This window comes from Protomyctophum bolini (genome assembly GCF_963924005.1).
Source record: "Protomyctophum bolini genome assembly, chromosome: 21".
In the NCBI taxonomy this organism is placed as follows: domain Eukaryota; kingdom Metazoa; phylum Chordata; class Actinopteri; order Myctophiformes; family Myctophidae; genus Protomyctophum; species Protomyctophum bolini.
Window position 1 is genome coordinate 9,052,986 of NC_137882.1, and position 26,539 is coordinate 9,079,524.

The following is a 26,539-nucleotide window of genomic DNA, read 5'->3' on the forward strand; positions in this document are numbered from 1 at the left end:
GGGGAGCCCGGGCTCAAACTGGGAACCTCACATGAGCCACTCCATCAATCTTTCCCCATTTTTCACTGAATAGTCTCTGCACTCTTATATTTATATACATTTAAAATAATAGTAATGTAGTATCTTAATAAACACCATCCAAACATTAGCTTCCGATAGTTCCAGAATAAATGTGCATGGACATGCTTCCATCTGTCCACGTAACGTCCCAGCAGGGTTGTTGAACAGATAAAAGTGTCTAATATTTGGAGTTGGGGTTACTTATTTTGTCTGTCCCCACGAAGCTACTCTGCACTTTACCCAAAGTCATGATCACATTCACAGAGAATGGCCTCATTACCTTTGGTCTCTAGGATCACCACGTTGCCGAACTCGCTCTCCCCTCCCTCGTTGAAGCACTGCATCTTGATGTCATACGCCGTCTCGGGCTGCAGGTCGGTGATGGAGTGCCAGTAGCGGTCTCCCTCCACCACGTCCTTCTTATAGTCGCTGTCGTTGTCGCTGTCCGTGGGCCGGTAGTAGATGTAGAAGCCGTAGATGGGAGTGTTGTTGAGTGGCGTGTACTGGTGGTGGGAGAAAGATGTATTCATTACGAATTAGTACAGGGTAAAACTGGACCCGTCTTTGTCCTTTGTCGTTTGTCTAAGGAGTATTCCTTAGTTTATGTAATAGTAATAGTTCTGCTTATGCTTTTTCTGCCAGTTTTCCTTTATTACAAATTAGCGTTAACTGCATTAATTTGCACACGCATACTTTCTCCCTTATTCTCTCGGCTCACCGTCCATTTGAGGATGATGGTGGTCTCGTTGATGGCTTCGTTGTACGTGATGTACGGTCCATCTATGGGGCGTTCGTTGGTCCTCCCGCCCACCACCGTGTAGGCCTTGGATGGGGCGCTGGGTGGACTGGAGCCGATGACATTCACCGCAACAACGCGGAACTTATAAGATGTACCTACAGGGAAGATAAATAGAACCCGTTAATCTCTATTGTACATCATTTTTCTAGGTGCCACAGCTGCACACAAAATAACTTTCGGCAAATAATGACATCGGTTTGTCTTTGTTTTTCTATAAAGAGATTAAGTTAAAATGCTGATTGAAATCTGGTTATGGTTCTGATTGATGGCAGCAATTACTCAAATGACTATAACAACACTCATTATGTGGATGAGCCTCGGGGTCCTGGGAATGTAATTATGTAGGACAACATCATCATTGTAATTATATGGTACAACATCCTACGTGCACACATGGACATGCACATGGACAAACACAAGCTTGTGATGTTGATGATAATGGCAGTGCAGTCCTTTGAATAAATACGGTGAATAGCATAACCACTCAAGCCCTATTTTATACTTTGTACAGCACAGTGAATATAGCTGATCTACAAGCTCATGATGCATTGCAGAATTTTCAGCTGTGAACTCATGGATCTGCGATTTCCGGGGTAAATACAATGTCATTTGTTTGTCTAGAATGACATAAATTAGAGATGCCAGGCTTAAAGTGGCTAACGTGAGCCTGAAAACACCAGCCAGTGGCAGGGCGGGCGGACACGCACCTTTTTCAAGGCCTGCGATCTCCACAGAGAGACGCGACGGGGGGATGTTGGCCACAGCGGTCACCCAGTCCTCCCCAGCCTTCTTCACCTTCTTGTATTCGACCCGAAAGGACTGGATGGGAAACCCGCGGTTACCGCGTGGGATCCAGGTCACATACGCAGAGGTCTCCGTCGCCGTGGAGATGGTGGGCTTGTCGGGGGCCTCGGGGGCTGCGGAGTAAGAGAAGTCACGTCAGACGTACACAAAAATGTGAAAAGAAAAAAGAAAAAAGCGAACCACCATTTTGGACAGTGAAAAAATGCTAAAGAAGCAAGAATACATCTACAATCACTTACTGTATAATGTCATCCTTCAGTGAGGGAAATGAAAAGAGAGATTGAGAAATGCGTATGTTAGTTTGGAGAAGGGTTAGCAGTTGATAACTATGAAGGCATTAGTCGAGGTGAAGTTAGCACAGTAGAAACAAGAGGATGTAATAGAGTTGTTAATCAGAGAAGGCAGTACGGGCCTGGAGTGAGCAGATGACTTACGCGAGAGGCTGGGCGATGGAACAGCAACAGTCTTCGGGGAATCATGCCCTCCTGGACCCCTCCTACCTCCTGTTGTCAGGAAAACCCAAGTAAATAATCACGAATCCATGGATTGTCTTCCCACATAAACTACATATTTGTAGAATGTTGTTAAGCCAAACTTAACCGATTAAGACCAGAGGAAGATTCTACAAATGCCGTCTCTAAATCTGTAGTTCTCAAACGTTTTTGTAATTCAAAATAATTAAACATTTCAAGATTTAAAAAAAATAGCAGATGTACAGCTTGCAGCATCGAAGAGTGATGTGAACTTGTATATTGCTATTTTTGCACAACTAATGCTAACATAGATGCTTTCCCGGTCTTAATGGGTTAAAAGAGAATTTGTATTTTCTTGGGCTTTTGTTAAATAATTGTAGTTATAACCAATATCTGTATTTGTTACCATGCATGCAGAGAGACAGTGAGCTAGCAGTATGCTGCATGTGCCTGGAGGGGGAGCCTGTGTCTTTTTCTTTTCTTTTTTTATAAAATGTATGTGTGGCAGGTGCATCACATCAGTGGACGTACCTTTGCCGGTTCTGAAGGTCATCATGGCAGGCTGGCCCAGTCCAGCACAGTTCCTGGCAGCCATCTCCACCTCATACAGACTGTCTGGCTGCAGCTTGGCCAGAGTCAGCTTGTGGAGAGAGCCCAAAATGCTGCTGGACGTCCACTCAGCCAGGGGGTCTGCCAGCTGGGAGAGCAAAGGAAAGAGGGCTTAGAATGGAAATATCAGAGAGGGGCCAACTGCAGTATGTGATTGATGGCATGGTCACTGAAGTAGAGCCCAACCGGTGGCAGGTCTTTGGGTGTAATGTTGTTCCCAATTCGGAGAGTCCTAAACGATCAATTACGATGTAAGAAATATAAATAAAAACAAACTAATTTATTTAACCACTTTTCAAAAAGTTAAAAAAATACAAGATCAGCTTGTATATGTACCATTTGAGAGGTTTTGTAAGTTTTTAATGTTTTTCATATAATGATATGCAAAGAATGGGGACACCCGATTAAATGGTGGGACATATTGGAGAGAATAAGGTATTTCCTGAGAATCAGGGAGAGACAGTTTGATAAGGTTTAGCTGCCCCTTGTCCATTACCTGAGTAGAAACAATTAATAGACAGGATACCATTGATATGGTTGACTGTAGGCCATTTTATTTTCAGATGTTTTCCATGAGCTTTCTATCATCTTATTCTATAGTATGCGGTGTCACTGAGCAGTATGGATGGGAGGGTTGACTTTTTTTTACTTTTTTACTATTTAAATAAAATAAAAGTATTTCATATCATAATGTTTGTAACAATTTATAATCTGTTCAATAAAAACATATTTGACCAAAGAAATGGTGGGACATATCAGCTACATATCAATACTAATGTTGGCAAAAAAGTAAAATACCGATACATCGGTCTGACTCTAGTCTCTAAACTGTGGTTTTAAATATAATGCACCGATTATTGGGTGAACTGGACTTGAAGTAAGAGCTTTGTTGCCGTACCTTTCTGTACTTGATCATGTACTCCAGCACGGGGGCCCCTCCATCATGACGGGGCCTCCAGGTGAGCTCATAGAAGTCAGCCTTGCCCGTGCGTGGCTGGCTCAGGATGATGGGCGCGTCCGCTGGGGAGATTTGCCCCAGTTCAGAGCAATATAAGGGCAGAAGGGTACCAGCGGGCCCGGGCCTCACCGGGGGCTGCTCTCTGAGCACCTTGTCTGGACTGAGGGGCCGCAGTATCGAAGGCAACTTCCCACGCGATGGATTCCCTGCTAAAATAAAAATAAAACATTGTTTAAAGACGTCATGAATGTCAACAAGTCAGCATCAAAAGGCCTCTAGGTGGAGACGAGAGAGAGGTTTGCGATTCATGATTACACAGCGTTTCTACATTTTTACCAATGAATTTCCAAAACTTTTCCAGAATGTCTAATCCAATTTCCAGGCCTATATAACAATCATTCGGTGCAATAATGAGTCTCTTACTCGTATGTGCAATGCCCAAAGTCAGGCAGTGTAGCAACAATAAAGCATAGAGAATGCTATAATTATATTCCAAATTATCACCTATCCTACTAGAGCATAGGACCACGCTGCAGCATGTTGTGAGCTTGTAGATCTGTTATTTATTTAGGCTGCAATCACGCTGCAATGTTTAGCGAATAATGACTTTTGCTACATATTTTGTGTAATGTTACACATGTTTTGGACTAAACTAAATCAATAGGCAAAAACAATGCATAGCCAACTATTTTTCCCAGGACCCTTGATAAATTCCAAACCTTTTCCAGGAATGGAAAATGTTTTCTTCAATTTTAAAATATTTCCAGGAATTTCCTGTCCCTGGGAAGCCTGATTACAACACACTGTCTGCTTGGGTTACGCACCACTTGGAAGGGTGACGAGGCGGGCCGCCGCCTGCGAGCTGCCCACCCCGTTCTCGGCCATGCACTGGTACAGCCCGTCGTCCTGAGGGCCCACGTTGAACACGCGGAGCACGCGGGCCGACAGGCGGTGGCGTGGCGACGGGGCCAGGGGCCGGGCGTTGTGGAGCCACACCACCGACGGGGCCGGCTTCCCCCGGGCCTGGCAGCTGAAGCGCACCGTCTCCCCCCACGACACGTCCTGCTGCTGCAGCTCCACCGTCACCTGAGGGGGCTCTGATGGGAGACGAGAGGAGGGAGACTGGATTAGAGACGCAGACTAGCGTGCATGGACGCTTTGCTTATGTTGTACCAACATTGTGTATGTGTCTGGGCATATTTGCACTTGAGTGTGAATGTCTGCCTTTGTGTGCGTGCGTGCGTGCGTGTATATAGGTAGTATGACAGGGGTGTGGTAAGCCAGGCCAGCTAGTTGATGGTTGGCTGCTTGTGAATCAGGGGGAGGCAGTGCTCATTAGAGCTGCAGCACTACTCTGGCTTTAATTAAGGCCAGCTGCTGAGAGACGAGCCCAGAACACACACGCACACACACACACACACACACACACACACACACACACACACACACACACACACACACACACACACACACACACACACACACACACACACACACACACACACACACACACACACACACACACACACACACACACACACACACACACACACACACACACACACACACACACACACACACACACACACACACACAAAATCACTGTAAAAACAGTCATCCATAACCTAGACGTACTCAATCAAGTCCTGCTGCACACTAGCGTGCTGTCTCCAATGTGCACTCATTCTTACACAACGCCACCCAGTTCTATAATGCTCACATGCACGGTGTGAGCATACACACACACACACACACACACACACACACAACCCTATGTTCTATGCTCGCCAAGGAGCCAGGAGCCTGGCTAATCATCAAATCCATGACGCAAATAAAACTCTACTCGTGTAAAATCATGCAGCCGGAGGCGTCCAGTTAACAAATGGCTTTGCTTAAGCAAAATTAACTCAACTGCATAGTGAAAGCTGTGTTACATTAATCCTTTCTGGTGTCTTCAGAATATCATCAAACAGTCAAAACAAATCACATGACGGACAGAATATTAAAACCAGAAGGTGGACTAAAATAATCTTACTCCCAACTCTCAACACATGTATACCTACACATGCACACGTATACACTACACACACGTCCCCTTGTGCCTTTACTCACCGAACACCTGCACGTCATAGAGAACGGTGGCAGAGGCGTCCGAGCCGAGGCCGTTGTCGGCGCGGCACACGTAGGTCCCCGAGTCGCCCTCGGCCGCCGCGTCGATCAGCAGGTTGCTGAGCAGGAAGCGCGTGTTGTTGTGGTAGCGCAGGTCCCGTCCGTCCTTGGCCCAGGTGACGTGCGGCGTGGGGAAGCCACTGGCCACGCACTCCAGCACCAGACGCTGGCCCTTGGTCACCATGATGGAGCGAGGCGTCGGCGGGTAGATGATGCGAGCAGCCTCCGACGTGGAACCTGGAGCCAGGACGAGTGACGTTACACTTGAGGCTCAAAGTGTTCATTTTGTCGACTAAGACTATATGACTAAAAACGTTGGTAGACTACCTGTTTTATACATGATCATTGATAATGCATTATAATGTGCGCAGGTGAAAAGTAGGCAATTTTCTGTTGCTTCTTTATTTTTAAGTAAAGTACTTTGTCATTCTCGTTGAATCAATGCATATTTGATGATATGACTTAGCCATCAGCTTCTAAGCTGTGCGTGCGTGCGTGCATGTGTGTGTGCACGTGTTGATGACTCACGGCGTATGCGCAGCCGGTCAGCCGAGGTAGAGGTCTTGATCTCCTTAGTGACAGGGTTGTATGCAGCACACTTGTACGGCCCCTCGTCCTCCTGCGTGGCGTTGGCGATCTGCAGGTTCCCCGATGGCATGATGAGGTAGTTCCCTACGAACGACAACGCATATTAGCCTTTTAAAACACACACAACTCATCCACAGATAAGCCAGGGCCAGGCCAGTGTGACGGTTCACTCTCATTTACAAACAATAGAGGCTAAGGAGGTAGAGTGGCCGCTTGGGAACCGGAAGGTTCCGAGTTTGGTCCCGGGCTCCCCCAGAGTTAGTGTCAAAGTGTGCTTGAGCAAGACACTGAACCCCTAATTGCTCCCGATGAGCATCTTGGTGCCTTATTTATTTCATGTTGTTCAAGTTGTTTCCGTCATCATTCATCTCAAAAAGGAAGCAGATCAGTGTTGTTATTCTAACACAGCAGATAAAACAATGGGTGGAATGAGTAGAGAATTGAAGGAGAGGCGGAGGGTGTAACATGAGTGAGATGTGCCATTACAGTGTGGCTTCTCAAATGCCAGTGCACAACTTGCCCTGACATCATCTGCCACATGGTGGCACCGTAGAGTTTGACCAGGAATAGGCAAGGAATGCTTCTCACTCAGTATGGTACTCATTTGCTTCCAGATAATCTACAGATATCGGTACCTACAGCTCCCGGGCATCATCAGCATACCAGCTTTTCTTTTTTTTTCTCTCCGCCAGACAACTTAGAAATAAATGGTTGAAAAATAAACAAGAGTATTCCCATGTTTCAACATTCTCCAGATAACACCCTTATTATCGTTGGTTTTATGATGGCCCTGATAGTGCGATTATACTGTAGCATTCCAGTATGTCACGAAGAGAGATAGTGAGGAGGGAAACAGCTAGCGAACGGCCACCAGAGAGCAGAGAGAGATGCAGTTCAGTACGGTACCTTTGGAGGCTTCCAGCCATTCCTGTTTGACACTGTAGCGGACCTGGGCCTTGGGCTGGCTTTCCGGGAGGTGACACACGATGACAGCCGTGTTCCCTTCGTCCACTTCAATGTCCTGATGGTCATCAGGCTCAAAGTCGCGCATCTCTGCAACACACACACACAAGGAAGACTAACGTCAATCCACGGTCCATATTGACACATTATCTATCATTTATTTATATGTCATCCTAATGCAGTGTGAATTACATGCAGTTTTGTAGCATTGCCATAGCTTATCCTGGCAGTGCTACAGTTGTTTTATTAATCGTGTCTATAAATACTATAATGGGTGGAAGAGGTCGGGTTCAGGTTCTATGGGAACGGGATGGGGGAGTGGGATTACTGGGGGCCATGTGTGCTGTGACTCTATCCCACAGACACACAGTCTGCGTAGGCACAGACACTCTTACGACCCCTGACCCCTAAGCCCCCATATGGGAGCCCGGAGGCCTGTACACGGGGTCGAAGGTGAGAGGTGTCCACCCTATAGAGTTTCAGGGAAAGATAACCATTTTGGATTTTGCGAGGAAACGAGCTCAGCTACTCTGAGAAACAAAACAAAAACATAACCTACGAGTGGCAAAAGGCACCGCCATTTTGAATTTTAAAAAAGCACAAAGAAAAAGAAGCAAAGTAATACAACGGAGGCAGTGATGGAGTGGAAATTGAGTGAGTGGAACGAGTGGGTGAGAACGAATGGGGGCGAGTGAAAATCTTGTAACAAACGATCGGACCCGTCGTGAAGGAGTCCAAATGTGAAATGGAAGGTAAATAAAAATCCCCCTAGAACCTAATGAAATGTCTACCAGCCTCTCTTGATTTATTCCTGACAAACATGGCCGCTCTCCACTCTTTCCAGAGGTGCTATTGGAGGGATTGTTTTTCTTGGACCGCCGTCTCTCTCTGGCAAGCAGGCCGAGACCCAGTAGGGCTGGTATCGACATACAGACAGCTGAGCTGACGAGACTTTGTACACAGTTCTAGCTCAACGAGCAGAGTTTAGTTAAGGGCACGGCTGATAGGGAGACCGTTGTGATTCAACTCAAAACACGCTGAATAAACACCTTTGCTGCGGGCGACTGGAGGTGGAGGATGTTTCCCCATATCTGATCTATACACCATGCATGCTGGATCTGTCCCCGGTTCCCACTGTCTGGGGGACATTTAAATGGGACTACCCACATACAGACGTACACACACACACATTATAGCTTCAACTCCGTTCCAAACTCTAGTGCAAAAGATGAGAATCCCAGGACATGTCATGCAGAGAGAGAGAGAGTGTGTGTGTGTGTGTGTGTGTGTGTGTGTGTGTGTGTGTGTGTGTGTGTGTGTGTGTGTGTGTGTGTGTGTGTGTGTGTGTGTGTGTGTGTGTGTGTGTGTGTGTGTGTGTGTGTGTGTGTGTGTGTGTGTGTGTGTGTGTAGTCTCGAAGAGACCCTGTGACGCTCCATTTGCTAAATCAATCAGGTCTTGTTTTTACAGCCACCCTCTCTCTCTCTCTCTCTCTCTCATACACACACACACACACACACAGCTTCTCCCAAATTCCTCTGGTTACACCTTTTAACTACCCCCCACCACCACCTTGCATCCCCCCACCCAGCATCCCCCCCCACCCCGGCACCTCCTCACGTCCTCCCACCCCGCATTCTTCACAAGAACAGCCCCGCATGGGTGCCTCTCAGGTGTGTGCGCATACATGTGCGAGCTTGCGCGTTACTTTTTGTGTGTGTGTACGTGCATCCTACTACTGGCCCCATGCGAGAAGAGGATTGATGGTATTTATAAAGTGAAGCAGACCTCCCACCCCAGGACTGCTTGGCAAGGCCGACTCTAAATATTTCTAAAAGGACAGTGCATCCATCATCTTTATGTGGTTGTGTGTGTGTGTGTGTGTGTGTGTGTGTGTGTGTGTGTGTGTGTGTGTGTGTGTGTGTGTGTGTCCGTGTCCAGTATAGTACGTTGTGCATCCATATTGTATAGTCTCGATTCCCTCCCTTTGTGTGAGTTTCTCTGTGTACGGACGGTGCAGAGCAGAGGGGACGGTGCAGAGGGAGCTTGGCTGTCTACAAAGGAATTCAAACAGGGAGTTTTAAATAATGCCTAAACGGTTACGATCCCTGTGGGAGAGAAAGTCCAGACGGATTCTTTAGAGTCCAATAGAAGGGAGGGCTTGGAAGCAAACCGTCATGATCATATACACATACCGGGCCTCAGAGAAAACGTATGCTTATATACTGTAACCCAAGAGGTAGACAATACGCACACAGGGGGACTGCTTTGGTGGTTTGGGGGTAGGCGAGAGAGGAGGTCATTATTAAATTAGAGGGGAGACAAATGACCTCAGTCCGATTCATAAGACCTATCGGACCCATCTGTGTGACATGACATCGTAATGCCTCGCACGCGCATATGATGTTTGTCTCCCCTCTCCAGTCCACACTCGCTCTCATAAACACCTATAGGGCTCGACAGACGACAGCTCCACATCGCCAGCAGCGAGCCGAAGAATGAAAACAAGGGAGCGAGAATGAGGAGAAAAGAAAGAGAAAACGGAGAAAGTGAAATGATGAGAGGCGGGGAGAGGGAAGAGAGAATGACAGGGTGAAGAGCGAAAAATGTGTTAACCCATTCTGACCGGGAACCCGTTTTGGTTTTAGCATCATGTTATGCTTTAGCTATTGAAAAATAGCAGATCTACAAGCTCATAGCGCGCCACCGAGTGGCGCGCTATGAGCTTGTAGGTCTGCTATTTTTGAAAAATCGACGACGACTGACATTTTTTAGAATCTGATCTCAGGTCAGAATGGGTTGATCAGACCAGTGTGTGTCCAGTGGAAAACCTCGTATGAATCTGATCTCAGGTCAGAATGTGTTAAGGGAGAGAAATGTGCGTGCATCGTGAGGTTAGTGAGGACTTCAAGGAGACAGAGAATGTGACATCACGTCTCATGGCGTGTAAGGATCCTGTCTCGACTGGCCTGAAGCACCTCCTGCTTCTCCAGCCACGGCTAATTTATACGTGCAAACTAAACACCACGGTTGGTCAAATTCTACCATTAGACTGACGATAGGTTCTTGGCTTACCCATTTACCTATAGATTACCATTTCTATGCATTCGATGCATCACCTCATGTTGTCCTTGCTTACTGTGTAAATGCCTACATTGTAAGTGACTGCAGTCGTGTCCTGCCCCCTGTCTATATTGAACATGTGCCTGCGGTCTTATTAGCATAAAAACGTTCGCCGAAAGATACAGTATGCTATTTTTGATGAACAGCATGGTCATAGACATACAGTAAGTGGGATATTCACTCTAATGTATGCTCATCCTTTTTACCTCTCCCCTTTATAGTACCTCTCTCACACACGCGCAAACACACACACACACACACACAGACACACACACACACACTACCGTCCCCCCCTTCCTCCCTCACAGAGCAGTCCCCTCCCCAATTATGGGACTATAATTCCTGCCGAGCCCTGCTGTCGAACCCTGTGGAGAGGAATGTGGTGTTGTGGGGAACAGAGGAGCAGAGGGACAGCGGGTGGAGGAGGGGGCCACATTCTGGCCCCTAACCCTGCTCTGAGTGGCCCCCCCAGCCCTAGGGTCCCCTCCACAGCTCAGGCTCAGGTTACAGTGCCTCCGCCTGCTCGGAGTCCCCAGATACGTATCAAATGCAGCGCTACGCACTCCCTCTACCCTAAAATGTCTGTATCTAGAATCATTTCCTTTAGCTGCCATTAAGGTCAAGACATACCGACGGGGCTTTTGTGCGGTTTAATGCCTACGTTGCACAAAAGCGGTTCCAACCCAACAACCGCAGATCCACCTAATGAATGCTGCCATCACCACTGATCCACAGTATGCTGACGGCCCATAACGCTGGCTTTTCAACCGATAAAACTGTAGCCTTGCTTTTCGTTTTTTATAGTCAGCAGAATAAGACTAGTCACTAGCAGTGGGGAAAGTATGTGGTTTACTTCTCGAGTAGTAAACAGGGGCATTGTGATGAAGTCTGGTTGCACTTTTGTTCCAATCCGAGGAAAATCAACTCTGAGGCACTCTCTGGTGAATATTCACAGACATCCTGGTGTGTTTTGTTTTGCTCAGTGTGGGTGGGTTGTGGGGGGTATAGTAATAGTATACTCACTGGCAGCGGTGACGTTAGCGGGCACGCTGGCCAGGGCTCCTACGACAGTGGTGGCCACACACTGGTATCTGCCCAGGGTCAGGTTGGTGAGAGTGGGGATGACGAGCACGCCGGCCCCCAGCTGCGTGCCCAGCTCGCCCTCGGCGAGCTCCTGGCCGTTGAGGCGCCAGCTGATGTTGGCGGCGGCGGGGCTGGCGCTGCAGCGCAGGGTCACGCTGCCGCCGAGCTTCTGCACCACCGACAGCGGCTCCTCGGTGAACGCTGGCACCTCGTCTGGCAGGGAAAAGGAGTTATGGGACGAGCGGTCAGCAGAGGAAACAATGGATGCATACAGTCGGTTGAATGTGAACCCGTTGGCTTTTTCCTTGAACCGAGCGCTCTCGATAAAGAGTCACTGCCGATTCTGATCAAAACATGTAATACGAGGCAACAAGAGCCGATCAGCTACATATTTGTTTACATGTTAAAACACGTTGAGCGAGCAGCGGTCCTTGGCAGGCAGCACCCACAATTAGAGAAGGAAAAGTCAGAGACATATAAGGTAAGAGGAGAAACAGGCAGCAGAGATAAGCGATAGACAAGTAAAACAGACATGCTGTAGGTCCTACAGCGTTTGTCTGTTTTACTTGTCTATCGCTTATCTACAGTGTAGGACATGCAGATGCACTGCAAAGTCAAGTGTCAATTTCACTTTAAAATGGACCTGGAATCCTGGATCCAAACACTAAACACTAAGGTTGTAACAGTGCGCCAGGTGTAGTCCATCACTGAATGTTATAAAAGTAGAGATGTCTAGAGATGAAGTACTCACCAGAGAGACAGGCGCCGCCCTGTAGGCAGCACAGCAGCACTACACCCAGAGCACACCGCACCGGAGCGCTTCTCTTTTTCGTCCACTGAGTCCAGTCTAGCGTTCCAGACATTTTCCATACACTACCCCCCTGTAAAACAAAAACACACACACAGGACAGTTAGAATAGAGAGTCACTTATAATCTTAGTATACTCATAACAAATGGTGTGAGTCAAGCCTCACCAAGTGAAAAAAAACTAAACAAACAATCAAATACTACACAGAACACACAGAGGCGTGCTGTCTCACTCACTATTCCTCATATACACGGAGACGCGCGCACACGCAGTCGCACACTTGACAGTCTCCTTATCAATGCACAGATGATCCAAACCCATCCAAACTCTTGCTCTCGTGTACCATGCACATACGGCAGACGCTTATCTCTCCGTTCTCTCACTTCTGGTTATGTGTGTATTTAGGACTGCACGATTTTGCCTAAAAAAAAGAAAAGAAAATCTCTGAAACCTCGATTTTTTTAAAGTAAAATAAATACATTGTCTCAATTATGTATTTATGTAATTTTCCTATTGGAATAAAGTCCAAACCTTAAACAAAGAAAGATAAATCCCCTTTGGGATTAAACAATTTAAAACGTTTACAATATATGTCCATTGTCCATTATCCTTTACATTTTGGGGGGAATAATTGGCCAATTTAACACTGAGGTTCCCGCAATGTTTAGGTGCCCAATCTTCCTGCACCCTTTTACAATGTGAATTCAAATGCCACCGAATCTGTAATCGTTTTCCATTCCGCTTCTCATATGGGCCATGTGAAAAACAATGATGCCCCATCCCTCTCTTTTCAACTTGTAACGGCTGATGCTTTTATTGTGAATGCAAAAGTTTCTGAACATCTCATCCTGCATATTTCCGCATGCTGAAAATAGCCGATCTACAAGCTCACAACGTGGCCTGGGCTGTGGATCAGCGGTCCAGGCACCTTGGCTGGTAGGTAATCCAGTCTGGTAGTGTGCCGCGGGTTCGACTCCCGATCCTGACGGCCTTTACTGCATGTCACTCCCCAATCTCTCCCCCCCCCCCAAAAAAAAACAAACAAAAAAACATTACAAGCTCACAACGTGTTGCGGAGGCACTGTTTAACAACATAAACAGACTAGTGTAAGGGACAGTAGGTCGGGACACTGTATTGATAAACTATGAGCTTTTTCCGGTGGCACGTTGTGTTTAATCCAACAACAACAAGTTTACCTCAGTGTTTGGGACATGTTCTGATGATAGCCCTGATGACGTTAGCGAGACTCGCTAACGCACTGGACCGGGCTAGGTGGATGAGTGAGCAGAGTTGTGAGCTGCACGCACCACTGCAGAGACAGATTACATTAATTTGCTGTTGGACTCGGGTTTATTATGCTTTTAGCAGGACTTTTGGCTTTGTGCAGTGATTTAATGAGCGAGATCCGTACCATGAAAAACGATATGTCGTCCAAATAAAAATAAAAACAGGTGAGGTGTGCAAGGCAGTGCACAAACCGCAGCAGCACTGACTCCAGACACAAATACAGCCTTTCTTTTCCGTCAGCCCTCATCGTAACTCTGACCCCATCTCATCTCCTCTCTTCCCTTCCTCCCTCCCTCCCTCTCTTTGCCCGTACCTGCACCCATCATGACTGTGCTCATCAAAGGGGCGCCCTTATTCTGCGGGCCGTAACCTGACCCCCCCCTGCGCGCACACACACACACACACACACACACACACTCACTCAGGTGTAACCGATACAGGTAGAGAGTCTGAGGGGAGTGTAGGAGGGGGGGGTGGGGGGGTGGACAGGGACAGAGCATGCATTCAGCACTCAGCACAAAGAACAACTGATCAGAGGGAGGTGGAGGAGGGCTGATGGATATGAGAGTATCACAGCAGTGAGTGGGCACTGGGCGCACTGCGGTCACTGCAGTGACCGTCCGTCGTGTGCACGTCAATACTTGAGCTTTGTGTACTAGCGGGGGAAACGGAGACGATGAAGACGAAACCAAACTCATGGTATAGCATTAAGCAGAGAGAGAAACCAAACTCATGGTATAGCATTAAGCAGAGAGAGAAACCAAACTCATGGTATAGCATTAAGCGTTAAAGCAGAGAGAGAAACTAAACTGAGTCCATCTATTAACCACTTCTTGTACACGGTGGAGAGACACTAATGGTAAAAACCGGTCGATGCAAAGAGAGAAACTACACTAATGGTAATGGTCAGTCTATTAACAGTTAATGTAGAGAGGGGAGCTTTGCGCTCTCTCTCTCTCTCCCTCATTGCTCTGCCCTGCCAAGTTTCCCAAATTCTTTCCTGTCAGGTTAAACTAACAACTTCCCGTCAGGATGAGGAGGGTGGTCCATAGCTCCCACACTGACTCTCTCTCTCTCTCTCTCTCTTTTCACTCCCACTCTTTCTCGTCACACACATACATGTAGTCATGCATGCACACATACTCATGGGGATAGGTTGTCCTGCATCTCTATATACTTAGAGAAGACTTTCTCACATGGATTTGGCCCGATTCTATTATTGCAAGGGAATGATTGATGAGCCTTTGGGCTTTGTGACAGAGAGAGATGTGGCCAACAACACAGTCACACACACACACACACACACACACACACACACACACACACACACACAACCAACAAGAGGGGCTAAAGAAGGACACAGACGAGGACGGAAACTATTACAGCGCAACTTCATCTAGACTAATAGCACCAGTGAAAACATTTTCCTTGGTTGCAACTTGCCAGGCGGATTTATTAAAAATGAGAAAACCAGTTGGCTAATGAAAAAAAGCTGCTAAAGGCAGACTACTGCCAAGCTAAACCCGAAATGCTATTCTTTGCATTTTAATTATATATTACAAATAACCAAAACAACTCCTGCACGGTTTATTCTCATGGTATAAATAGCAATAGACAACTGCTCTCTCTAACACACACACACACACACACACACATTTTCATAGTCAGCCATGCACTCACGCCATCAGTAGTGGGCTGGCTCAGTAAACAAACAGTGTGCTACTGTGGAGCGAGTAGCTAGCATAGCCGCCTCCTGTGGCTTATGCGGCCAGGAGCTCAATGGACACGACCCAGGACAGCTGCCCGTAGAAGACACATAAACATCTGTATCAAGCACCTGTCCCCAACTGTTAGGCCCACTAACTGTGAACCGCACTGTTGACTCTGACAACTAGACTCCGTACACATAGTAGGTACACTGTGGCGTGGCCATTAAGTGCACATTATCAACATCTTTTAATGCCTGGTAAATTCTGGCACCCGTCTTCAATTTGGCGCATACGCACGCAGGCAACTGAGGTCAAATCAAATGACGGACACCGATTTTGTCGTCAATTACACGCGTCGCCAATAAATTGGTTTGATGTCCAAAACCTGTCTCCGAAATCCAAAAAGGTGTCCTGTCAGCAACACAAGCCTTGTGATAACCATTGTGTTAGAAGGTAATGCTCGTACAGCACTCCCTAAAAGCAGCCTCCTTCCTGAGGCCTGTCTTGTGATTCATGAGTCAGCTGGGTCCTGTGTTTGCTTTGCAGATACCCTGTCTCAAGATGAAAAGTTGGCCTGACATCTATGTCCAACTTTTTCCATCCATCCATTCCAGCAGTCACAGCAAGAGGGAGAGACTCCTCCGCAACAGCGAGACTGATAAAAACCAGAGCATACACACAGACGGCTCCACTGATTTAGGACTCACCAGGATGTGTGTGTGTGTGTGTGTGTGTGTGTGTGTGTGTGGGGGTGTGTGTGTGTGTGTGTGTGTGTGTGTTACTGTCTGTACGCTGAGGCACAACTTTGCACGGCAGCAGATACTTTGTGGGAGTAGCTCTGTGGTTTCTGGAGAACATAGTTATGTGTCAGTGAGTGTGGAGGAAGAGGAGTGGTGAGCTTGTGTGAAAGCATTTGAATCAGTCTGTTGTCTTATGGGAGTAGTGCATGATAATATGAATTATGGGGTGTTATCATGGTACATGTTCCCATACTTAGAGGGCACGCTGTTGCATAACTTGACAAATGTGGTGCATGTACAGTATAGGTGTGGGGGGTGTGCCCCCACACATTAAAAAAAAATAAATGTGGAATAGTATGTCTATGCATATGAGGACTTGTGTTTGGATGTGAAAGTAGAAGAAAGGCAAAAAAAATAAAAATAACTGGCATTTCGGGAATAGGCAGAATCCTGTGTATTTTCTTTCACAGAGCTTAGCTGACTGTACGGTTGCATGCTGTGCATAGCGAAAGTTAATATAGTATAAGAAAGTAATGGGCATGTATCTTAATATATGGGCCCATCGTGTGCATGGGTATGCATGTCCACAACATGCCTGTGTGTGTGTGTGTGTGTGTGTGTGTGTGTGAGAGAGAGAGTCACTAGACTAAAGTTTATTATGAGCGTGCTTTACGTGAGGAACCAAGGCCCCCCGTTTCCCCTGGGGGCCACTGCCCGGCCCCATTGTCCCCCTGCCTCCGTGGATAAATTCATTTTGACAACCCTGCTAATTGGATAAAACCACGCCGAAGCCTCCTCCCAGAGCTCTCACATTCCATCTGCTTTCTGGCATGGAGAGAGAGGACGACAGTGAGGAGCAGGAGGAGGAGGGTGGAAGGGAAGAGAAGGGTAGTAACTCCTGAGGAGTTGAGCTGTTGAATATTTATTACCCCCACCCCCCCCACCCCACAAACACATCTCATGCCTCTCTCCATTTCTGCCCACCATTTTATGTCCTCTTACAACCCCCACCCCTTCGGGGTTCTCCAAACACCACAAAAGCCCCCCCCTCTTTTAGATAAACACATGCGGTGTCAAGTGTGAGGAGTGCCGGGGTTCAACCGCCCCCGGGCCTGGCCCGCGGACCCACAATGCCGCTGCCGCATAGCTGCCATGCGGGAGGCTGGTTGCCCCGGGCGACACTAACAGGCAGAACGCACCTTAATAGAGTGTAGAGTCATTGTAAAGCAGTGAGCCGGCGCGCGGACAAAGGCCCCCGCGGACCCCCGGAGAAAAGGGGAGACGCTACTCTGAAGGGTCCCGGGGAAGAGCTGATGGGTCCTCCTCAATGGCCAAAGAGGAGAGAGAGAAGACGGGGGGGTTCAATGACCACGTCGTTTGAGAGTAGAGTGGAGTGGGGGGGTGGGGGGGGGGGTTGATGCGAGATGGGTGAAGGAGGAAGGGGGGCTGCTAGGTGGAGAGTTTTGGAGGGGGGTGGGGGGGGCAGAACGGGTATCCGAATTAATAGGGAGGATGTCAACTGGCAGGCGAGCAAGAGCAGAGAGCTGCCTGGTCAATGAGAGGGTGTGTTTGAGGGAGCGCGTGTTAAAGACTGTCCCTGACAATATTTTCCCCTGCACTCTGTCAATCTGTTGCGCTGAAGAGGACCACTGTGTACCGAGTGACTCGAGTACTGAACAAACACCACAACAACGTGCCAATGTTTGTACCGCACTACTACAACAAGCACCACTACAACCACCGGTGAAGGCAGCAGATTTTAGAGTTAAAGGACAACTTTACCTACCGTATATCTTTGGTCCCCCAATCTTAACTGGGGAATCCAAGCTAACTGCATTCTTTCCATTCCTGGAAAGTTAGCTTGTTAAAAATGGATGCCCGTTATTGCGTAACCGTAAATACAAATCTAAATAAAAAAAGATTGAAATCATGTTTATAAATCACACCCGTGTGTGAAGTGAGGGGCACTCTTATCATCGTACATCCTCATGACCTAACATGTCGATTTTCTCAGACACATGATGTACATTCTCCATTCATTGTCAATTGTGTAAGACGAAAATCTACATTAATAGCTGAGCGCCCCTCAAAAATAAAAGCATGCCTAATGGTGATGTCACTGGTAGGCGGGTTTCTGAAGTGTCCACACAGTCCTCCTATGAGACAGACCAAGTACAAAAAAAAGGCACCATTTTATCATGATTATTAGTGAGGCCCATGACCTTTACAAACTTAAAATACTTATAATTACTTTGTCAGCACCATCATCTATTCTACACAGATCGACTTCTTCTAAACACTGGGCTGGGTGATGGAGCAGAACTGTGTGTTTTGTGATGATTCTACTGTAGTCAAGTGTATTCTACGATAGAGCGGTGCCTGTTGGGCACTGGCCTACTTGGAACAATGCAAGTTGGAAATGAATGCCCCAACCAGTCAGACATGCCCAAATAAGGAGTCAATGCAGATGTCAGAACGTGTGTGTGTGTGTGTGTGTGTGTGTGTGTGTGTGTGTGTGTGTGTGTGTGTGTGTGTGTGTGTGTGTGTGTGTGTGTGTGTGTGTGTGTGTGTGTGTGTAGTGGCAAAACACGTGTTGCCTGTGTGTTGTGTGCCCCCGTGTGTTGTGTGTTGTGTGTTTCTATAGTAAGTGCGAGCTGAGGTCACAATAAAGGGTAAAAAACCCTGGAGATGGAACTTGGTATCTGAGAGAGAGAGAGAGATGTTTTCATTTACATTGTTTTGGACAATATGGGTATATTGTTTTGCCACTTGTCTGTGACCGTACTTAAAACTACTTAAAAGCTGCACTGTACTTTACTTCACACACACACACACACACACATGAAGCAAAGACACGATTCAAATCTATTCTCATTCCACTATCTTGGGCCTGAGCTTTCTTGGACAAGGAACAGATAGAACATTCTGGAGTCTTATCTTGGCACAGGACCGTGCTCAACAGGTGGAAGGGAGGTGGTGGTGGTCTAAATCCTCCACTTGAGACATCACTCATTCTCATTCCATAAAATTACACATCAAAAGCATCTAAGCATCTCTAACGAGGTTGAGAATGTGCCCCCCCCCCCCCCCCCCCCACTCACATGCATGCCCTTCGCAAAGTATTAACGAGCTATATGCCCACCGCCCTCCCCCGCCCCCACACTAACGAGCTGCAGAGCGTCTCAAGGATTAACAAGAGAGATCTAGACAGACCTGGAATGAAGGGGAGTATGTGTGCGTGTAGAGGGTGGGGAGGGGGGGGGGGGGGTGGGGGGGCGTTGGGAGCATTCAAATCAATTAGGCACCGCTGCATTTGCATAATTTAGATAACGAGGCCGAATTAACTAGAGAGAGCTAATTATGATGCCACGGCAAATCCCCCTGCCCACATTCCTCTGCATGGCGTGGGATGCCAACGTGCCTACCAAGACCATGGGAACAGGCTGGTGCCTCCTGAGCCCTGAGGGACCTCGAACCAGATACCCCCACCAAACAGAACCAGATAGCCCCACCAAACAGAACCACATACCCCCACCAAACAGAACCAGATACCCCCACGAAACAGAACCAGATACCCCCACCAAACAGAACCAGATACCCCCACCAAACGGAACCAGATACCCCCACCAAACAGAACCAGATACCCCTACCAAACAGAACCAGATACCCCCACCAAACGGAACCAGATACCCCCACCAAACAGAACCAGATACCCCCACCAAACAGAACCAGATACTCCTACCAAACAGAACCAGATAGCCCCACCAAACAGAACCAGATACCCCCACCAAACAGAACCAGATACCCCCACCAAACAGAACCAGATACCCCCACCAAACAGAACCAGATACCCCCACCAAACAGAACCAGATACCCCCACCAAACAGAACCAGATACCCCTACCAAACAGAACCAGATACCCCTACCAAACAGAACCAGATACTCCTACCAAACAGAACCAGATACCCCCACCAAACAGAACCAGATACCCCCACCAAACAGAACCAGATACCCCTACCAAACAGAACCAGATACCCCCACCAAACAGAACCAGATACCCCCACCAAACAGAACCAGATACCCCCACCAAACAGAACCAGATACCCCTACCAAACAGAACCAGATACCCCCACCAAACAGAACCAGATACCCCTACCAAACAGAACCAGATACCCCCACCAAACAGAACCAGATACCCCTACCAAACAGAACCAGATACCCCCACCAAACAGAACCAGATACCCCCACCAAACAGAACCAGATACCCCCACCAAACAGAACCAGATACCCCCACCAAACAGAACCAGATACCCCCACCAAACAGAACCAGATACCCCCACCAAACAGAACCAGATACCCCCACCAAACAGAACCAGATACCCCCACCAAACAGAACCAGATACCCCCACCAAACAGAACCAGATAGCCCTACCAAACAGAACCAGATACCCCTACCAAACAGAACCAGATACCCCCACCAAACAGAACCAGATACCCCCACCAAACAGAACCAGATACCCCCACCAAACAGAACCAGATACCCCCACCAAACAGAACCAGATACCCCTACCAAACAGCCCTGAGGGACCTCGAACTAGATACCCCCACCAAACAGAACCAGATACTCCTACCAAACAGCACGCACAGAACCAGATACCCCTACCAAACAGAACCAGATACTCCTATCAAACAGCCCTGAGGGACCTCAAACCAGATACCCCTACCAAACAGCACGCACAGACACAACATTTCATTGTTTCCCTCTCACACCGTATGGACAACAAATTATATATGTCAAGACCAATATTCCAAAGCGTGCATGCGCGTGTGTGTGTGTGTGTGTGTGTGCGCGCGCGTGCGTGTGTGTGTGTTCAACACACAGTGTAGTGTGTTGAACCTCTCAGGGGAAGGCAGACCATTTCTGAGAAGCTTTCACGAACAGCCAAAAGTCTCAGTTCATATACTCACAGTGTACACACAGTAAAAGCTAAATGCCAATTTAACTCTGGAAGTGTAGAAATGGACCCTACGAGACGCTTTCAGAGTTACTGTAAGTCGACATTCTGGATTTTACTGTGTACCTAATCATTCCCATATACCACTGGAAGAAATCTATACCTAATGCCCAGTGTTTTCGCACGCACACACACGCACGCACGCACGCACGTTACCAATGCCCATTCTTTCCCAGTCTCTCACAAATGCTCACGCATGCACGCTTGATGAGACATAAGCTAGCAATCACACAGGCTCCTATTACATGGTAAAAGTATACTCACAGAAGCACATAAATATGCAAACCTCAGGAAGTTTTTCCAGCACCAAGCGTCAACAGAAAAGCTAGGCGGCCTGCGTATCCACGCACCAAGAGATATAACAGAATGAGCACAATACGCGCAGCCACAGACATTCATACTTGCATGTGGACACACATAAGACATATTATTCAGCCATAAGCCTGGTGTGTTCCTGAAAAAGGGGGAGAGGGTGAAGAGGGAGAGAGACAGAAAGAAGGGGTGGTGGGGAGAGAGAAAGGGGCCTCCAGTCCCTTTGGCAGCTCATGCATCAGAGTGAATGGAACCAATTATAAATCAAGAGCAATTTCTGCCCATTATTCAGCAGGAACTGAGACGCAGGCTCGCTGTGCTGACTCCCCTGCAACTCTCTCTGGGAGATGAAGGGGGAGAATAGAGGAAAGAGAGGAGGGGGGAGCATGAATGGATAAAGTGAAATGTTATATGAAAACCAGATATGAGGCACTAGAAATGTGGAGATAAGGCAGAGTGAGAGAGCAAGAGCGAGATGGAGAGAGAGAGAGAAATGATGGAATGGAGAAACATTTCACCATCATGTGAAAACAGACGTGAGAATGTCTTTAGAAAGCGCTGATGGAGTCAGAGAGAGAACGGGTTGATGAGAAACAGAACAGAACAGAGGGATGATGTTATGTGAAAAACAACGGATAGATATTAGAGGAGTGAGATAACGTGAGATCAAAAGGGCGATGTGATGGTGAGAAGAAGATGACGCATGACAGAAGGGGCACAGTGTTCATTTAGCCTCCTAGTTAAATTAGCATGGATGAGTGTGCTGTGTAGAATGTCAACCGTGTCCTAGACCTAGATGAAGCAGTTACACACTGGCTATTCCATGGTTATAAAATGAAAGCTGCCGGGTCTATAAGAGCAGAAACAGCTGGAGAAAGAAAGCTCTCAGTTTCGGGAGCTGGATTAGTGTGCATGCGTGTGTACTGTATGTGCCTGCATGTGCATGCACTTCGATAATGTGTGCATGAGAGGGAAAGAGACATGGCAATGCAGAGCAGAAACACTGCCATTTGTCCTGTCAGTCAAGCCCATGGATTCCGTTTGTCCCCGGGGTGGGAGGGGGCCAGGGGGGCTCTGCAAAATCATAAAATAAAATCTCACATGTTTCCCCATCACACATTGTTGGCCGGCAAACAGAGGAGTACTGTCGATGGAAAATTCCAGTAGTGATAACCTCAGGGGCCCCACTAACGAACTAATCTGGTGCCCAATGATTTATTCTGTTGAATCATGTCTTCTCATGCCAGTTCGAACATTCTTCAATGATGAGTTTCTCTCTAGGGCAACATCTTATTCGTCTTATTATGGGTTACTCTTTGAACGCAGCCTCAGTTTCTTCGACATTCTTTACTTTTTGGGTAATTTTACCAGCTCCTTCAGGACAGTTCCACAGACGCAAACAAACACACACCACTAGTCAAATAGACATACGAGAGTGGATGAGGTAATGTCCTCCTAGGCTGTACTGCTTCTTTTTTCCCCTTCTGTGATTATGCAAGGCAAAATACATCAAATTAGCTGAATTGCAAAAAGTAAGTAAGTGTGTGTGACGTGTGTGAGTGTGTGTGTGTGTGTGTACACACAGATTGGAGACACAGAAAGTGAATGGTCACAGCAGTCAAGAGTGCAATCTTGTGCTCGTGTCTGAATGATCTACAAGAGGGTGTCTGGGTTTCTCTTGGCTCGTTTTAACACTCCACTAATCTTTGTCCAAATATCTACACAGCACACACAGGGCTATTTGTCTGTGTGCACACAGACACGCACACTGCTTACTTACCAGTGTCTGGAGTTGATCAATGATCCAACAGACTCACTATGACAAACAACACATTGTGTGCGTGTGTGTGTGTGGTGGAGGTAACTTTATTATCCAATCATGGGCTTAACTTTTCGCCTTAAGTACTGGAACAAATCAGCTCAATTGCTTTAATGCGCCTCAGATAATCTGTATTTGATCTTATTATCACAATGAGGGAAGATCAAATTATTTCAATAACAATTAGAATTATACTAATAGCAAGAAATTGCTTTCTTCATTCATGGGGAAAGCTAGAAACAACTCTGAACATTTCTCCACCATATTTCTTCATTTCAACTAACTTTCATCTACCATTTGTTAATCCCTCCTGCATTCATGCCCTCTCTCCCCACAACCTGACCAACCCCCACCACCCTCGATAATTGAATTATACGCGATCATTTAAATATATGTGTTATCATGAGCCCCTCCGACTCCCTGTCAAGAGTAAACTTTCACCATCACCCTGTTTTATGTCACATTCCTCCCATCCGAGGGAGCACGGCTGGAGGGGAGAGGGAGAATGGAGAGTTATGTGTATAGCCCCAAGGGAGGAGACTGGACCCTGGCCACCTGGTGCTCCAGGTGTCCCTCTTTGGTTATCCATGCCTGACTGGACACGGGATCCCCTCCAGGGCACCTATAGCCCAGCCAAGCCCCAGTCTACGCTACAATCTGTCAGCGCACCAGGCCTAATGTACCGTATGTCAACAGGCCAATAGTGTTCAGCTCGGCGAAATCATGCAGCCTTATTTGGCGATGAGCGTGTGGCTGCTTGGTTTATGAAAAGCATATTATCCCAGCAAACCACTGTCTGAAATATGAAATGTAAACTACCGCCCTCTCCCGCTCCCGAGTTTTCACTCTGTTCCCATCTCATCCCGTCTCCGAGACATGGTTATAACGTCTTCTGACTTTATGACTGTCACACTAGCACTCTGTAGGTATGTACTGTGAATGTATTATATCCGTGAATATACTCCATTCCCACACATTTCATATTCTTCAGACTACGTGCTCAAAAGAGTGACTGTGATACACTGACACTCTGCATTATTTATAAGTAAGTATACACATCCTTTATATTTGGTATTGCTGTTGTTTTGCTATTTTCCTTTCTTATGATTATTATTAAAATGACTCTGCTGTAACTGCAATTTGTGGAGGCTTAAATGGAAAATAATTCCTTCCACGCTTTTACAGCTGTAAACGTGTGATGCGTTGACAATAAACTTTAAGTTGAACATAAGTTTAAGTTTAAGTTGAGAAAGATTCAGGGCCAGAATGACAGGCAAGCATTCCAGTATAAAGAGATCAGCCTGATTGGACAGGACCCAACACACACACACACACACACACACACACACACACACACACACACAGATTTGTGCCTGCAGGCTGTTATGACTGCATGAGTATACCTGCTGTCGTTGAGATGAAAGCACGCCCTCAGGTAGGACTTTTTCTGCTTTTGTCAATTATCAAAAATGTCACACCCTCTGGAATAACAATGTACACCAACACATCCTGAACTTTAAAATACAGTAACAAACACAGGACACTCGGGTCAAACGGTAGATATGAATCAATTGGTGGTTTAAATGTCCATCAATGTGGCATCATTACTTGTTTCCCGTTTGTTATCTTGGATTTCAGATCAAGTTATGTCATGTGAATGATTTAAAAACAACACAGCAGTGAAACAAGTTAAAGCCCATCCTGGGATAGGGGAGACATAGGCCTATCTTATTATACATCCAAATCAATTAAACGCACAACTCTTAAAGTGAAGCAAAGGTCCAATGTAAGATGGCCTGTCCATACACTATACTGTGTGTAGTCTGTACACATTATATATATGGAATCACACACACACACACACACACACACACACACACACACACACACACACACAATACATAAATCTATGGTATCATAGGTCTATGGTAGCCTACTACAGTTCCCATGAAGCTGATCAGAACACTCATCCCTTCATTAACCATAGGCCAAAGCCACAGAATAAATCTGCCCTTTATTTCCCCCTAAAAGTGGTCTGACCAAGTGCGTGTCTACTTCCAGTTAATTGCTAAGGTTTTGGCAGGGGACAGCAGTCTTGAATCTGTGCATTCATCGGTGCATAGCTAATGGCTCCTCATAAGCAACCAAATAAGGTCAAATGACTGTGAACGCCAAGCAGATAATCAGACTGGAATCAATTAGTTCAACTTTGATCCACCCGACCGCCAATGATCAACAACAACTAAACAACAAGACCCCTTTTCTATCTGCGAGGAGCCGTCGCCAATCACAGTATGGCAAGCCAAATTAATTCCCTGATGCGGTGGGCCTAATTGGAAGAGGCCAGGCTATTCGTTTCGACTTTTAATCTAACTGACATTGATTCAGCTCGAACAATCATGCCTCTTGTCTGATGCCATGTCTGTCACCGAACTGCCGAGGTTTCTCCAGGCGAGCCAGTCAGACTCAATCCAAATAACAAAAACGACACCTGGGGGTTTGAAACTTGAGCCCCTGCGGCTGTTCCTGCATCCCCCTTGATGCCCCCCGCGGACGCCAAGTGACCGACACCCTGGCGGAGAGTCGCCAAGAGCTCATTAGCAGCGGCCCCGGGATTAAGACAAACAATTTCTCATTAAAAAAAACATTCCTGAATAAGATGAGGATGAAATCAAACGTATTCAGAGCGCAATGACAGCTATACAAGATGCATTCCATCGCATTGATAGCTGAGAGAATGGCTGAGCAGCTGTCAATTTATTGTAGGCCCTAATTAGGTTATTCTTCCACTAGAAGTTTGGTTTGGTGGTGAGGGGGAGCGGGGCTTTAGAAAAGCACACAATTAGTGGTGTTATAGCTTGCATCATGCAAATAATAAAGTCTGTTATGTCCATTCTGTACAGAAACAGAGTAACAGACCAATAAAGAAAATGTAGGCGCATGGAACCAATGATATGGAGAGGAAATTTGGCAGCGCTATTACTATGTCTGTTTTCAGTTACCCTATGGGAGCGACTAGGACTATAGGCTGAGGCCTGCAAAAACAGACACATTTTCTCTCAAAAATGGGATGTGTAGCCCACCAAATGTATGTTTTTCTGGCCAAGTTACCCCCAAAAAAGTGTACTAGGCAGTAATCCGTATTGAGCCTAAGGATTTTTGCCAGAAATTCAACAAATAAAAAGGAAAATATGGACGCACGTCCCCCGTTCCATCAGCA

General features: G+C 46.9%; 1 protein-coding gene across 3 annotated transcripts in view; it reads right to left on the bottom strand.

Annotated features, from left to right (window-relative positions):
• boc (BOC cell adhesion associated, oncogene regulated) overlaps window positions 1-26,539 on the bottom strand; it is a 32,338-nt gene that overhangs the window by 5,176 nt on the left and 623 nt on the right. The window contains exons 1-13 of one of the 3 annotated variants that reach the window (XM_080794109.1): window positions 25,811-25,830; window positions 12,379-12,508; window positions 11,568-11,840; window positions 7,367-7,513; window positions 6,401-6,544; window positions 5,816-6,109; window positions 4,528-4,800; window positions 3,644-3,912; window positions 2,668-2,833; window positions 2,098-2,166; window positions 1,567-1,776; window positions 779-954; window positions 341-563 (exon numbers count right to left, since the gene is read on the bottom strand). In XM_080794109.1, coding sequence (XP_080650235.1) covers window positions 341-563; window positions 779-954; window positions 1,567-1,776; window positions 2,098-2,166; window positions 2,668-2,833; window positions 3,644-3,912; window positions 4,528-4,800; window positions 5,816-6,109; window positions 6,401-6,544; window positions 7,367-7,513; window positions 11,568-11,840; window positions 12,379-12,490 — 2,356 coding nt within the window. In that variant the 5' untranslated portion in view covers window positions 12,491-12,508; window positions 25,811-25,830. Of the gene's footprint in view, window positions 1-340; window positions 564-778; window positions 955-1,566; window positions 1,777-2,097; window positions 2,167-2,667; window positions 2,834-3,643; window positions 3,913-4,527; window positions 4,801-5,815; window positions 6,110-6,400; window positions 6,545-7,366; window positions 7,514-11,567; window positions 11,841-12,378; window positions 12,509-25,810; window positions 25,831-26,539 lie in introns of those variants that run through there. The other 2 variants (XM_080794110.1, XM_080794108.1) reach the window with 2 other exon arrangements.